The 16,472-nt window shown below is 39.9% G+C and overlaps 1 protein-coding gene across 5 annotated transcripts in view; it reads right to left on the minus strand.

Moving 5' to 3' along the window:
- The window catches only part of OGT (O-linked N-acetylglucosamine (GlcNAc) transferase), a 54,739-nt gene that overhangs the window by 3,128 nt on the left and 35,139 nt on the right, over positions 1 to 16,472 (minus strand). For all 5 annotated transcript variants that reach the window (XM_081041710.1, XM_081041712.1, XM_081041709.1 and 2 more), the window contains 7 exons: positions 11,819 to 11,944; positions 11,238 to 11,408; positions 11,008 to 11,124; positions 10,737 to 10,907; positions 9,017 to 9,169; positions 2,332 to 2,584; positions 1,950 to 2,073 (listed from right to left, as the gene is read on the minus strand). In XM_081041710.1, coding sequence (XP_080897836.1) covers positions 1,950 to 2,073; positions 2,332 to 2,584; positions 9,017 to 9,169; positions 10,737 to 10,907; positions 11,008 to 11,124; positions 11,238 to 11,408; positions 11,819 to 11,944 — 1,115 coding nt within the window. The remainder of the gene's footprint in view (positions 1 to 1,949; positions 2,074 to 2,331; positions 2,585 to 9,016; positions 9,170 to 10,736; positions 10,908 to 11,007; positions 11,125 to 11,237; positions 11,409 to 11,818; positions 11,945 to 16,472) is intronic.

Below are 16,472 nucleotides of genomic sequence, written 5' to 3' on the forward strand. Positions count from 1 at the left end.
TAATGTTTGTTGTGACAGAACTACTAAACTGGCTGCGCATATCTTCCCTGCTCTCAACCCAACCATGACCATTATGAATGCGACCTTCCAAATAAAAACGTTTTGTGTTCTTTTTTTTTGAAGTTTTGTATGTCAATAGGAGAATGGTTAAACTGTGGTCCATCCATACAAGGAAATACTCCTCAGCAATAAAAAGGAATGAATACTGATAAAAGCCAAAACATGGATGAATCTCAAAACATTATGCTGAGTGACAGAAGCCTTTAAGTATACAGAGCGCATGGTTCCGTGTGTATAAGGTAAAACTAATTTACGGTGGGGAAAATAATTCAGAACGTAGTGCTTGTCTGAGGCTTGCGGAGGGGACCAAATGAGAAGGAACATAAAGGAACTTTCTGACGTGATGGCAACGTTCTCTATCTTATTAGGGGTTTGGGTTATAAAGGTATTTCTCAAAAGTAACATAAGACTTGTATATTCCACTGTATACAAATTCCACCTCAACGAAAAATTAAACTCTAGTTGATGATGTCCATGCTGAAGTATTTAGGGAGAAGAAGTGCTGATGCCTGCAATTTACTTCAAAACGTACGAAGATGGATGCTAGATGAATAGACGGATAGAAGAGTAAACAGATGGATATGATTTGATAAAGTAAGTATAGTAAATGTTAGAGGTAGACTATAGATGGTAGGTATAGAAGTATAAAATTAATATTTTTCATAACAAAATATTGGGATAAAGTATTGTATGAAATCAACTATGTTCCAAAAAGTAAAAAAAAACAAACAAAAACCCACTAAATTATTTACTGTAGTTATCTCTGGGATGATGGACATGAATCTTAGTCTTTTGAATGCCTGAGCTCAAAATTTTCACTCACTTTTCTTAGATGTATATGATGATCAATGGAGAAAATTATGAAAATAAATGAATGCTTAACATCTGTTGAATACCTACTATGTACCAATAACTATTGTGTTTTACGTGGACCATCTTTTTTTAACCCTCCCATCTCTGCAATGTAGGTACTATCATTCATCCCCATTTTTCAGATGGAAAAACCAAGGCACACAGAGCCTAATTTGCCCAAAGTCACAAAGTTTGTAGGTGGGAGAGCCTGGATTGAAATTCAGGTAATCTGACTCAAAGAGGGTGCTTCCTTCAAGTTCTATATAATATACAGAAAAACACAAAGAAAAAAATCATCCTTAATGCCCAAAGAAAAACTTCCGTTAAGAGATAAACACTTACTTCACTATATGGATAAAGCATCATGTATCTCAGCATCACCCCTTTAATTCCCACCCATTTGGGGGGCATTTAAGTTACACTTTTTTTCTTATGCTACAGTGAAGATATGACATTATTAGTGTCAATGCTTTTTTTTTTTAAGGATCTTAAAACTGAGGAAGGGTTGTACCAATTTATTCACCAATGTATGAAAAGGCCAGCGACTCAATGCTCACTCATCACTGGTATCATATTAAAAATCTTTTGTTTTACAGGCAAATAATGGGTATGCCTCAATGTTATTTTAATTTACATTTCTACTACAGAGGCTGAAACTTTCTCTTGTTAACCATTTGTATTTCGACTTCAGTGGGTTGGCTGGTTATTTCCTTATTTACTTTCCTATTAAGGGATTTAAAATGAAAATGTCTTTGTATAGCCAGGCTACCAGTATTTGACATAAAAAACAAAGACTTTTTCCCCTCTTATTTTCCTTTTAATTTTTTAAACTTACTTTCATTCTGCCATTTACTCTTTACACAGTCAAATCTATTGATCACTTCATTTATGAGAGTTTAGAAAGTTTTTGTTCCATCCAGAGATCATACAACTAATTGACCTATTTTGATTGTATGTTATAACACCTATATTCTCTCTAAATTTTCCTGAGCCCCTTCACTTTGCCATACGATTTGTCCACAGAGAAGTTTACTTACTATTCTAGATCAGTTCCCAGTTTCACAGCTATGTCTTCATATTCTTGTCTGTTTTTAGCAATAAGCTCAAGACAACCTAAACAAGTGAGCTGGGAAGCCGCAACTCGAGAAGCAAGAGTCTCTCCTATAATAAGAAAGAACAATCGCACAACTGAGAATGCAAATAGCACATGGTAATTAGTGTTATTTATCTTAAGTATCCACACAACGCAGATGGGGGGGCGGAGAACGGGGCCAAGTTCTCAGACTTGAACAAGTCTCTTTTTTCATCATCCTGCCCCAAATGGCGCTTCTCGTGTACACAATTTCACCTGGAAATGCCTTCCCCAAAGGAGATTCTAAAAAAAACACGGAAGACTACAATGCTTTGTGAACAACTTACCTGGCATGGTCACCATGGGTGTCCCTGCCCAGAGGACATCCATCCCTGTGGTGTGCCCATTACAGAGTGGGGTGTCCAGGCAGACATCAGCCAGCTGGCCCCTCCTGACATGTTCCTCTTTAGGAGCAACAGGTGAAAAAATGATCCGGTTCTGGGGAAGGCCCATGTTTTGTGCATACTGTTGAATATTGGGTTCTCCTACGGCTGGGAAACGCAACAGCCACAGTACACTATTAGGGACTCGCTTCAGAATCTAAAACAGGGAAATAAGAATAATTATTAAGAACAGCTCTGTCTTTCTCCAGAAATGTTCCCATAGATCGCTAATAAACAGATGGCTACGAGATAAAGCAAGGAGAGAATTATTACTTTAGAACCAGAAGCTGGAACACTCCTGTGCATTTTTAAAAGCAGTTAATAAAAAGGTTGCTTTAATGTTTGTTGTGACAGAACATTCTACCACACTCTATTCTTCTCATCCAGATAGCAGCCTACTGTGAACTGAGTCTTTCCTTCACACAGACAAATTAGATCAACTGAATTGAAGGTTCCTGTTCTGCTAAGCCGTCCCCAAAGTTACAAGAATGAGAAGACTGATGTAAAGAAGACATAAAACCAGCTAATTGGCAAAATCTGAGGCAGCTGTGCCCTATGGAAACTAATACCAGAGGTAGTTTTGTTGAGCAGACAGGAATTTTCCATTTCCTATTTTAACTCCCCCACCACCACACGTCAAAGAGTGAGCTCACACTGGCCTAATCTAGATCAGGTGTCAGTAGACTTCTCTGGAAAATACCAGAGAGCAAGTATGTTTGGCTTTGCTGCCACATAGACTGTCATAACTGCTCAATTTTCCACTGTCATGGACAATATGTAAACAAATAGGTGTGTGTGGTTGTGTGTCAAGAAAATTTTGTTTATGGGGCGGCTGCATGGCTCAGCTGGTTAGAGCTCGAGCTCTGAACAACAGTGAGCTGTGCCCTCCACAACCAAAGACAAAGATCTGCGGCTGAGCTTCCAGAGGGGCGGCCGGATGGCTCACTTGGTTAGAGCGTGAGCTCTCAACAAGGTTGCCGGTTTAATTCCCACATGGAATGGTGGGCTGCGCCCCCTGCAGCTAAAGATTGAAAACAGCAACTGTACTTGGAGCTGAGCTGCGCCCTCCACAACTAGATTGAGGGACAATGACTTGGAGCTGATGGGCCCTGGAGAAAACACACTGTTCCTCAATATTCCCCAAAAAAGTTTATTTACAAAAACAGGCAGTGGGTGGATCTGGCCCACAGGCCAGTTGGCCAACCCCCAACTTCGATCTGCATCTACTCAATGTATCATACAAGTTCATCATTCCTGCTCTAAAAGGCATGGGGACAGATGAAGTTCAGATTTTTAAAAAGCTGTGCAGTGTATATATGTTACATAACACCCTCAGCAGCAACTCCCTGTAAACAAACACTTAAGTACCTGTGCACTGAGACATAGGGATAGTCACACTACATGAAATAAATAAAAGACCACAAACAGCATAGTTCAAGCAGTTTGGCTGCCAAGTCTATTTGCCACAAACTTATGGCAACAATTTTGGTTTTCAGATTTTTCTGAACACTGGGAAGTGAAGATTATGGGATAGTAAACCTACACTCATCTGCTCCCTCTTCTCCTCCACCTTCCTCTCCTAAGGAAAAAAAATAACAAATAGACATTAATCAGAAAAGAAAGCAACCAGGAGTTGTCTCCATTTTATTAGCTCTATGGAATAAGAACCAATTATGGATAGCAAAATTTAGAACCTTCCGAGATCCTGCTTATGCACACTGGTCTGATGAAGTAAGCAAGGTAATGGCATAACTTGATTCCTTCCTGGTTATAAGTCTCTAATATCATGAGAAAGTTAAACGGATGCGTGTGCATGACAGCTGTTGCTATCAGTTTAGACTCCAGGTTGACAAACTACAGCCTGTGAGCCAAATTAGGCATGTTGCCAGTTTCTGTAAGTCAAATCTTATTGGAACACACATACATGCATTCATTTATATAAATGCCTACGGTGTTTTCCTGCTACAGTGCTGAGTTGACTAGAGCATGGACTGCAAAACTGAAAATATCTGCCATCTGGCCCTTTAAGAAAACGTTTGCTGATCTCTGGGTTTGAACATACAAATTTAAAAGGTTCATAAGGTAATATTTAGACACTGGAAAGAGAAATTTTTAAAAATGGCTGAAAAAGCTACAATGCTTTTGGAGAGTCAAAATGAGCACAAGAGACTTCCAGTCAAGACGGTGGGGTAAACACTGTGCTGGCTCCACTCAGGACCACATCAAAATCACAACTACACGACAGAACAACCATCGTAAGGACCACCTAAAGTCTAGCTGAACAGAAGTCCTATAACTAAGGACGTGCAGAAGGAGCCACCTCGAGACTGGTAGGAGGGGTGGAGACATGGACGAGGCAGGCCTCACACTCACGTGTGGTGGTTGGGAAATGGGCTGTCTAGTTGCGGAGCTCCCTCTGCGGAGCGAGGAGTCCCAGCCCCACACCAGGCTTCTCAGCCCAGGGCACCAGTGCCAGGAAGAGGAGTCCCTATAACACCTGGCTGTGAAAACCAGCAGGAATCCTGTCTCAGAGAGACAAAGGGCTGCAGGAGACCAGGACACGCTGCTCTTAAATGGCTGGCACACAAACTCACTTGCTCTAAACTCCAGCAGCAGCAGGAGCAGCAGCTCAAAAAGCACCAGGGACACATGGGGAGGAAATGAATTGACTAACTTCGGGGCAAAGGCTGGAGGGGCAGGGGTCAGAGCAACGCTCTCTGAGGACGGAAGTGCTGGCAGGAGCCATTGCTGCTTTGCGGCGCTCTCCTCCCTCCCAGCTGGCCAGGTGCAGGCACACACCAAATCTGTGCTCTCCATAAATCTGGCTAACACCATTCAACTTGCCCAAAGGACAAACTCGGCCGGCACCAGAGTCCTGCTAAAGTGACTTCTTTTCTGAGAGGTCAGCCTCCCTCACATCAGTTTGTCTGCTGTCGTCACAGCCAACCCTCACATCCAGTCAGCCTGAGAATCAATCCCATCCACTTAACGTGCCAGCAGCAACTGAAGCCCAACTACAGCAGGAAGGCACACAAGGGACACAGCTGGAGCACCCAGCTCAGGTGACCAGGGAGACTGCCAGGGCCCCACAGGACCAACTACAAAAGGCCAAACTGCCAAGACTGGGAGACTTAGCAGCCCTACCTAATACAGAGAGGCAGCCAAAATGGGGAGACAAAGAAACATGTTCCAAATGAAAGAACAAGACAAAACTCCAGAAAAAAACTAAACAAAACGGAGACAAGCAATCCATGAGACGCAGAGTTCAAAACACTGGTTATAAGGATGCTCAGTGATCTCAGCGCAAACTTCAACAGACAGATAGGAAACATAAAAAAAGAACCAGTCAGAAGTGAAGAATACAATAACTGAAATGAAGAATGCATTAGAGGGAATTAACAGCAGATTAGATAAAGCAGAGGATCGAATCAATTTAGAAGGTAGCAGAAAACACCCAATCGTAACAGCAAAAAAAAAAAAAAAAAAAGAGAGAGAGAGAGAGAGAGACAGAGAGAAAAGAAGAATCCAAAAAATGAGGAGAGTTTAAGGGGCCTCTGGGATAACCTCAAGTGCTAACAACATTCACATCATAGTGGTACCAGAAGGAGAAGAGAGAGAGCAAGGGATTGAAAACCTATTTGAAGAAAGAAAAGCAAGGACCTACAACCAAGATTACTCTACTCAGCAAAGCTACCATTTAGAGTTGAAGGAGAGATAAAGAGCTTCTCAGACAAGAAAAAGCTAAAGGAGTTCATCCTCACTAAAGGAGTATTATGAGAAATGTTAAAAGGACTTCTTTAAGTAGAAAACAAAAGACCAAAATATGAATAAGAAAATATAGAAAAGAAAAAAATCTCACTGACAAAAGCAAACAATAAAAGCAACGGATCAACCAATTATAAAGCAGTACAAAGGTTAAAAAAACAAAAATAGGAAGGTCATGTGTAATTATAACAATAAATTAAGGAATACACATAAACACATCCATAAAAGATATTAAAAATGACAAATACAAAACGTGAAGGGGGTGAGTAAAAGTTGTAGTGAACTTAGAATGTGTTTGAATTTAAGCATCCAGCAACTTAAAATAGACGACTACAAACACAGCTTGTTATATATGAAGCACGTGCTAACCACAAACCAAATATCTCTTAAGAGATATGCAAGAAATAAAGAGAAAGCAATCCAAGTATAACACTAGAAAGTCATCAACATACAAGAAAGCAAGAGAATAAGAAACAAACTAAAAAAAAATCAGTAAACAATAAAATAGCAACAACTACATACCTATCAATAATTACTTCAAATGTAAATGGACTAAATGCTCCAATGAAAAGACAGAGAGTGGCTGAATAGATTAAAAACAAGACCCATACATTATGTGGCCTACAAGAGACCTACCTTCAGATTAAGACAAACACAGACTAAAAGGAAAGGGATGGAAAAAGCTATTTCATGAACATGGAAACAAACAAAATAGCTGGGGTAGCAATACTTATATCTGACAAAATAATCTTTAAAAGAAGGGTTGCAACAAGAGACAAAGGACATTCATAATGATAAAGCGATCAATTCAACCAGAAGATAAAACTCATATAAACACACATGCATGAAAGGTAGGACCTAAATATATAAAGCAAATACGATGGACATAAAGGGAGATCAACAGTAATACAGTCATCATAGGGGACTTTAACACCCCCACTGACATCACAGGTTACATCTTCCGGACAGAAAGTCAACAAGGTAACAGCAGCCTTAAATGACACATTAGAGTTGACGCACTTAACTGATATTTTTACATTTCACCCCAAAGCAGCAGAATAGCCATTCTTTTCAAGTGCACATGGAACATTTTCCAAGCTGGACCACATGTTAGGCCACAAAACAAGTCTGAATAAATTTAATAAGATTAAAATCGTACCAAGCATTTTCTCCGATCACAATGGTCTGAAACTAGAAATCAATTACAAGAAGAAAAGTGAAAAACATACAAACATGTAGAGGCTAATTAACATTCTATTAAACAACGAATGTGTTAACAGGAAGGATCAAGGAGGAAATGAAAGGATACCTTGAGTCAAATGAAAATGAAAACACAACAATCCAAAATCTATGGGACACAGGTAAAGAAGTTCTAAGAGTGAAATAAATAGCAATACAGGCCTACCTCGAGAAAAAAGAAAACTTAAACAATCTAACTTTACACCTACAGGAATTAGAAAAAGAACAACAACAAAAGGCCAAAGTGAGTAGAAGGCAGGAAATAATAAGGATCAGAGCAGAAATAAATGAAATAGATTCTTTAAAAAAAAAGGAAAAAAAAATCAATGAAACCAAGAGCCGGTTATTTGAGAAGATAAACAAAATTGATAAACCTTTAGCCTTATTGATCAAGAAAAAGAGAGGACCCAAATAAATTAGAAATGAAATAGAAGACAAGCAACACCACAGAAATACAAAGGATTATAAAGAAAATGCTATGAACAGTTAGCTATATGCCAACAAATTGGACAACCTGGAAGAAATGGATAAATTCCTAGAAACATAAATCTTCCAAGACTGAATCAGGAAGAAAGAGAAAATCTGAACAGACTGATAACTACTAATGAAATCAAGTCAGTAATCAAGTAACTCACAAACAAAATCTTGGACCGGATGGCTTCAAAGGAGAATTGTACCTAACTTTCAAAGAAGAAATTAACACCTATGCTTCTCAAACTATTCCCAGAAGTTCAAAGAGGGAAGGCTCCCAAGCTCATTTTACGAGGCCAGCATTACCCTAATACCAAAACCAGACAAAGACATTACAAAAAAAGAAAACTATAGGCCGATATCCCTGATGAACATAGATGCACAAATACTGAACAAAATATTAGCAATCTGAATTCAGCAACACATTAAAAAGATCATACAGCACGATCAAGTGGGATTTCTTCCTGGGATGCAGTATTAGTTACAATAGCCAAGACATGGAAAGAACCTAACTGTGCATTGATAGACTATTGGATAAAGATGTTACTTACACACACACACACACACACACACACACACACAGAAATCGAGTATTATTCAGCCATAAAAAAAGAATGAAATTTTGCCACTTGCAACATGGATGGACCTAGAAATTTATTATGCTAAGTGAAATAAGTCAGAGGAACACAAATACCACACGATTCACTTAATGTGGAATCTAATAAACAATAAATGAGCAAACAAAAGAGAGACTCGAGAACAAATTGATGGTTGCCAGATGAGACGGGGTTTGGGGGGCTGGGTGAGAAAGGTGAAGGAATTAAGAGGTACAAACTGGTAGTTACAAAATAGTCCCAGGGATGTGAAATACAGAATAGGGAATATAGTTGATAATATTGTAATAACTATGTGTGGTATCAAATGGGTACTAGACTTAGTGGGGGGATCACTTTGTAAGTTACATGTCTAATCACGATATTGTATGCCTGAAATTAATATGGTATGTCAACTCTAATTGGAAAACAAATTTAAAAACAATGAGCACAGCAGCTCCTGAATGGCAGTGGGGGTAACCTCAGCAAGATGGCCTGTATACACATCTCCACATACTCACATTTGCCCACATCTGCAAAGTAGAAGGGTCAATTTTATATAACTGATTGAAGTTACAGTACACAATAGCATCTTCGGGTAAGCCATACTGAGAACGCGTGGTCACAATAATGGTACGGGGAACCTCCTCTCCCGTGGCAGCCTTATTGTTGATCTAGAATAAGAAAAAGAATGTGACAATTATATTTTAAGTCAGCATAGCTCGGTATTTTTTAATCAGTAAAGAATCCTTTAAAATGGTATAACCATTAAGTCCTGTCATGAGAAAATACTCATGGTGTATTAAGTTAAAAAGAAAAAAAGTTACAGCATCATCTTAATTTAGGGTATTGCACCATGAAACTTCTCTAGTGAAAAAGTGCTTTTCAAAGCCCTATAAACTCAACAGCAAGCTTTTGCTTACTCTCTTCACGAATGAAATGCCCTTTTCTAAATTACACCCACCCTCCATGGCTAACCTTGAATGATCACTCCAAACAATCTCCACAAAGACTATGTGTGTCCCTGCACGCTGATCACTGTTTCTGAGCATCTTATGTGCCCAATTGTAGTCTCACCCTGCAGCTTCCACACACTGGGGTACTGCCGTACACTGCTGTGTAACCATTCCAGGCGTGTATGAACCTTTCATACCCATGGCCACTGTGTTCTGCACTCACAATCCTTTGTCCCTGTGCATTTCAAGAACTATACTTTTTTAAAGTCAAGCATGGCTGCCCTCGTGTTTCCAATGCCAGTCAAGCAGAGGGGAAAAAAACACATCAGTCTTTGCAGCCCGACACACATTGGGAGCGATTATTATTCCCTTAGCTCCTATATTAAGAAGGAGCTCTCTTGTGAGCAGACTTCATTTTGAGCACCCTTTGTGTAAACTGTTGGACACTTAAACTGTTAACTCCTAAGAGGTCAGAGATCTTTGCCTTACGATCTTGACATACTTACATAGTCACTCAAGTATGCACTATGTAGTATTTATTGAGCACATACTACATTACTGTGGTTCACACAGGCCCCTGAAGTAATTCAATTCAGTTGCAAATACTCAATTATAATGTGTTGTGCTGGATGTAAAGATATATCCCAAATATTACAGAAGGTACAGTACACAGTGACATCAGGGAAAGGCAAATGAAAACCACAATGAGGTATCACCTCACTCCTGTCAGCATGAGTATCATCAATAAATCCACAAACAAGTACTGGTGAGGATGTGGAGTAAAGAGAACCCTCGTGCACTGTTGGTGGGGCCGTAAATTGGTGCAGCCACTATGGAAAACAGTATGGAGGCTCCTCAAAACACTAAGAATAGAACTAACACATGACCCAGAAATTCCACTCCTGGGAATATACCCAAAGAAATCTGGGGATAAAGACAGGAATGGATTCCTGGAGGAATTCTCTAAACTAAAAGTCTTAAAGATGAGTAAGAGTTAACTAAAGAGAGGATGAGTTAGTTACAGAAGCAAGTTCCCCATTATTAAAAGTAAAGCAGCAGGCCAGGAATAACAAGATTATTAACACAAACTCTCAATAAGTAAACTGCTGGCTCAATCCAGGAGACTTAAAATCACAAACAATGTAAGATGCTAATTTCTAGTGAATTCATTTCCTCATCTATAAAACAGGGATAATGACGCTTACCTCCTAGACTTATTATGCAATTTAAAGGAGATAAATGCACACTTGGTAGTACCTGTTATGTTCTAGTATTCTCTTCTCACCTGGGTAGTTGCCAGTCCATTGCTAATACTGAATCCATTAATTGTTATCTGAATTTGTCCTCTGTTAATCATTTCAATAACTGCTTCTGCAATAGTATTCATAGGAATAACTGGCATATTAAGAGCTGTACTACTGCTGTCTGCATTGTCTCCTCCATCAGGACATTTCATCTTTAAAAAAAAAAAAATCACACAAAATGTGTCTCATTAGGGAAAAAGATCCCAAATGCAGATAACTTCATTTCAGTGACAATATTGACCAGGGTCTGACCTTAACAATTTTCACATCTGGTAGACTATCAAGAAATGCTTTGAGGTCGATGCCATTCAGAACAATCCGATTGTCATAAATGTGTCCATTGGACTTAAAATCGATGACTGCCTTTTTCTAAGGGAAAAACAAATTCCAGACAAGTCTTTTAGGATGCATAGGGACAACAACAAGAAAATAAATGACTGCAGCTCTTTGCGATTCCCCCATAGCACTCTTTTTCTACCTACCTTCAGATGAGGGAACATATTGGCATGATCACCGATAAAGAAAGTGTGGGGCATATAAGCCAGTTTCTCAGAATATTGCTCAGCAACTTCAGCCGGTGAAGTTTCCTGATCAGTGATGATATAATCCATGAAAAGTGCACCACTAGTCCCAGGGTATCCCAGCCACATTGCCTAAAAGGAAAACAAAATCCGATCAAAAACTAAGAACCTTCATCCAAACGGTTCAAATTTAAATAAACAGACAAACAAGGAGGACTGACTTCAGTTATCAAGAGCAATCAAGTAGTATTTTAGACTTAACCTTCTAAGTGCTAAAATGTTTTTCCCATTTATAAAACAGAACAACTATTTATAGCCAACTGTGACCTGCACATCTCCATATATATGTATCTGTGGCCACTGTGTTCTACTTACACAATTCTCTGACCCCGTGCATTTCAAGAACTATGCTTCCCCACTCCACCCCCTAGTCAAGCATGTCCTCCCTAGTGCTTCCAATGACAGGTAACCAGAGGGGGAAAGCACATCACTGTCTTTTTAGCCCAATACACATTGTGAGCAACTACTATTAATTTCTTTACCTGAATAGGAGCTGGCCTGAGAGCAAAGAGTTCATTTCGAGCACCCTTGGTATAACCATTCATATTTACAAGGATGTGTATGCCATCCTGATGGATGCGATCGGCTGCTTTTCCATTGCATGGAATCTGTGGAATAAAAAAAGAACTCGCTATGTATACTCTCAGACTGATTCAATTAGTTTTAATGGCACTAAAGAGAACTCACATTCCCAGATGCCAAAGTGGTAAGCGCACAGATTACACTAGTGTAGGGTAAACATATGCTTAAGTGCCATTAAAAGGCCCCAAAGCTTTACAGAAACAGAATGTAGTTGACCCTTGAACAACAGAGGTTTGGATCATGAGGGTCCACTTATACATGGGGTTTTCTTTCAATAAATATGCTGGAAAATTTTTTGGAGATTTGTGACAATTTAAAAAGACTCGCAGACAAATCATATAGCCTAGAACTATTTAAAAAATGAGAAAACCTTAGTTATGCCATAAATGCATAAAATATATGTAGATACTAGTCCATTAGTCCATTTTATCATTTACTACCATAAACATACACAAACTATAAAGTTAAAATTGATCCACACACACACACACACACAGACCATACATGACTCCATCTGCAATTGAGAGAAATGTAAACAAAGATGCAGTATTACATCATAACTGCATAAAATTAACTGTAGGACACACCACACTACTGCAATAATTTCGTAGCCACCTTCCTGTTGCAAGTGCCGTGAGCTCAACTGTTGCTAAGTGTCGGCTTACAATGCCTCGTGACACTAGTCCCGTCAGCACAAGCAGTTCCGTTTCTCCAGTGAATTGCATGTCACAGTGAAAAGTGATCTCTTGCGGTTCTCACTTATTTTTCATCGTGTTTAATGCAATACTGTAAACCTGGGACCCACAAAGTGCCACTAGTGATGATGGCAGTGCTCCCAAGCAGAGAAGTCATGACATTACAAGAAAAAGTTCAATTGCTTAGTATGTATCATAGATTGAGGTCTGCAGCTGTGGTTGCCACCATTTCAAGATGAATGAATCCAGCATAAGGACCATGATAAAACAAAAAAGGAATTCGTGAAGTCATCACTGCAGCTTTGCCAGCAGGCTCAAAAACCTTGCATGTTTTGTGAAATACCTTTCTATCTCACACTTAAAATGCAGCTTTTATGTGGGTGCAGGATTGCTCTAAGAAAGGCATACCTAGTGACTTATATGATTCGAGAAAAAGCGAAGTCATCATCATGTGACGAAGCAAAAGGAAGATGAAGGATCTCAAGTTGGAGAATTCAATGCCAGCAAAGTATGGTTTGATAATTTTATTAAGAAGTTTTTGCTTAAAAAAATGTCAGGATAACAGGAGAAGCAGCTACTGCCAACCAAGAGGCAGCACACGAGTTCCCAGACGCCATTTGGAAAAATCACTAAGAAGAAAGGATATCTGCTTGAAGAGGTCTTGATGCAGAGAAAGTGCCCTCTTCTGGAAAAATAAGCCACAAAGGACATTCCTTAGTAAGGAAGAGAAGTGAGCACAGGATTTAAGGCAGGAAGGGCCTGGCTAACTCTACTGTTTTGTGCCAACGCAGTCTGGTTCATGATCAGGATTGCCCTGATCTGTAAGCTGCTCCCCCGGAGCCCTGAAGGGAAAAGATAACACCAGTTGCCAGGATTTTGGTTTTCTAAGAAGGCCTGGACAATGGGGACCCTTTTCCTGGATTGGTTCCATCAATGCTTTGTCCCTGAGGTCAGGAAGTACCTGGCCAGTAAGGGACTGCCTTTAAGTCCTTTTGATGCTGGACAGCACCCCTGGCCGCCCAGAAACACCATGACTTCAACACAAAGGCACTGAAGAGACCTCCTTGCCCCAAACACATCTCTAATTCAGCCTCTAGCTCAGGGGGTCATAGGACGTTAGGGCTCATCACACACGGTCTCTACGGAAAGGACTGTCAACACCAGGGAAGAGAACCCCACAGAGAGAACATCATGGAATTCTGGGAGGATTGCACCACTGAAGGTACACTGTTGTTACAGAAAAAGCCGTGCAAGCCATGAAGCCCGGAACAATATTAATTCCTGCTAGAGAAAACCGAGTCCAGATGCTGCATGACCTCACAGGATTCACGACAGAGCCCATCGAGGAAATCACGGGAGAGACTGTAGATGTGGCAAAAAGGTGGTGGGGTGGGGGGGATTCCAAGATATGGATCCTGGAGAAATTCAAGTGGCAATGAGAGCTTCTGAACCAGGGTCAGGCGACGAGAAGACGACAGAGAAACAGCAGTGCCAGAGAACAACTGACATTAGACAGTCGGCAGGAGGGAGCTGATTACTCAGGACTGCCTCTGACTTCTTTTACGACATGGGCACTGAAAATACAGCAAATGGTGGAAGGAGTGGGACCATATAGAAACATTTTGAGGGAAATGAAAAAGCAAAATGTCCTTCCACAGAGTTACACCAAGGGTACCTGCCTCTGCTGCCTCCCATGCCACCTCCCCCGCCTCTGCCCCCAGACAGCAAAACCAGCCCCTCCTCTTCCTCCGCCTACTCAACGTGAAGACCACAAGGATGAAGACCTTATGATGATCCACTTCCATTTCACAGTAAAGCGTCATCATGCGGTACAGTTAATAAACTTATCTGTTGTGTGCGGGTGTCTTCGTGTGAAAATCTAAGAACTGTATGAGATGGTTCTGGGTCACCATCATTGTCGCCTAAGTATTCATCAATGTAGAACACCGTGTGCAAGATTTGAGTGGAAGTGGATAGCCTATCCTTATGTAGGCACAAGGTGAGTGCTATGTACTATAAAATTAAGGTGTTAGTTTCCTTACTGTTTTATAACTTTGCTTTCAAAGAATTACATTACCATACAGTATGCCTCTCTCTAGTAATTGAAAAAACTGAGTATCAGCCTATCGTTACAGGTGATTGATATTTTTAAAAAATGCAACAATGTTTCCAATACTGTATTATGACTATGACTGTAATACTGTATGTCATAAATATTTTATAAGGAGTCACTGATTAGTGTACAGGCTAGGCTACTGTGAACCAATCGTATCAATGACACTAGCCTGCCATAAAGCAATCACATTGCTGCTTCCTCATTACCAATGCATGAATCGTTATACCTGTAAATAAATATTAATTTTTTCACATTATCTTTTCAGTTTTGAGGTCTAGTGTTAGTAATACGTATAACATCCACAGTGTTTTGCATCATATCAGATTATATTGATGTAGGTACTGACAGAAAGACGATTCATCCTGTAAACAGATGACATAAACTTATAGTATCAATACAGTACTGTAACTGTAATTTCTCTTATAATTTTCTCTAGCTTACTTCATTGTAAGAGTATATAATTCATGTAACACATAAAATAGGTGTTAATCGACTGTTTCTATCATCAGTAAGGCTTCCAGTCATCAGTAGGCTAGAAGTAGTTAAGTTTCTGCAGTCAAAAGTTATATGTGGATTTTTGGCTGCATGGGGGTCGGTACCCCTAACCCCAGCATTGTTCTAGGGTCAACTGCACAGAAGAGTTTACTTCTACGTCGAATGAGTAACAAGGCTTCGTAGAGGAGTTGGTATCTGAAATGGGCCTTCAAAGATGGACAGGAGTTTGAGGGAGCTGCACAGAATACAATCTTGGTAGAGAACAGTATAAATACAGAACCAGGGTAAAGCGTATGGTAGGTTTAAAAAACGGTGAGTAGATCACTTCCATTCTGTATAGGGTATACATGGGTGATGGGTGGTTAAAAAGTATTGGCAGGGAGCGGCCGGTTAGCTCAGTTGGTTAGAGCTCTTTGCTCTTAACACCAAGGTTGCCAGTTCGAGCCCCACATGAGCCACTGTGAGCTGCGCCCTCCACAACTAGATTGAAACAACTACCTGACTTGGAACTGATGGGTCCTGGAAAAACACAAATAAATAAATAAATAAAAGTTTTTTTAAAGAAGAAAAAAAGTATTGGCAAGCAAGGTTGAGGTCAAACTTAGAGAGGTTATGAAGGCTATGCTGAAGAGTTTAGACTTCAGTCAATAAGTAGTGAGGCCCTAAAGACCTCAGAAGTGGACGGCGATATGCTTCTTGGTCACAGAGACTTCAATCCTACATCAAAAATGGTCGGGTATATTTCCAAAGCAACAGCTCTATTGCATATTACTTATTAAATGACGAGTCTCAACCCTTCCGCTAGGGCTTCAATGATTCATGAATTACTAGGTATACTATACACTGCATACCCCTATTAGTTACCAAAGCAGCCAACGGAGTCTATAAAAAAAACTCTAGTCTATACCCTCAGCAAATTAATTCCCTCACAAGGTTTCAATCTTTTAATTTACCACAAAACTTACACTCCTAGACGAGAAATAGCAATAAAGCCAAGTATAGAAATAAACATAACCAAAGGCCCATGAAGACAGGTCATCTAAAGAAGGTATATCTACTTTCTTTAAATGACCTATTTATTTAAGTCTTCTTCCAAGCCACCATTTTGTTCAATGATTCGACTAGTATTAAGTATCAACTGTCACAAGTCCTGGCTCAATCTCCAGAAACGTTTTATGTTCAAGCCCAAATATACCACATTTCTTTTTCATTTGCAACCTCAGCAAAATCCATGCAGATTACAAATGT

This window comes from Rhinolophus hipposideros, assembly GCF_964194185.1.
Source record: "Rhinolophus hipposideros genome assembly, chromosome: X".
NCBI lineage: Eukaryota > Metazoa > Chordata > Mammalia > Chiroptera > Rhinolophidae > Rhinolophus > Rhinolophus hipposideros.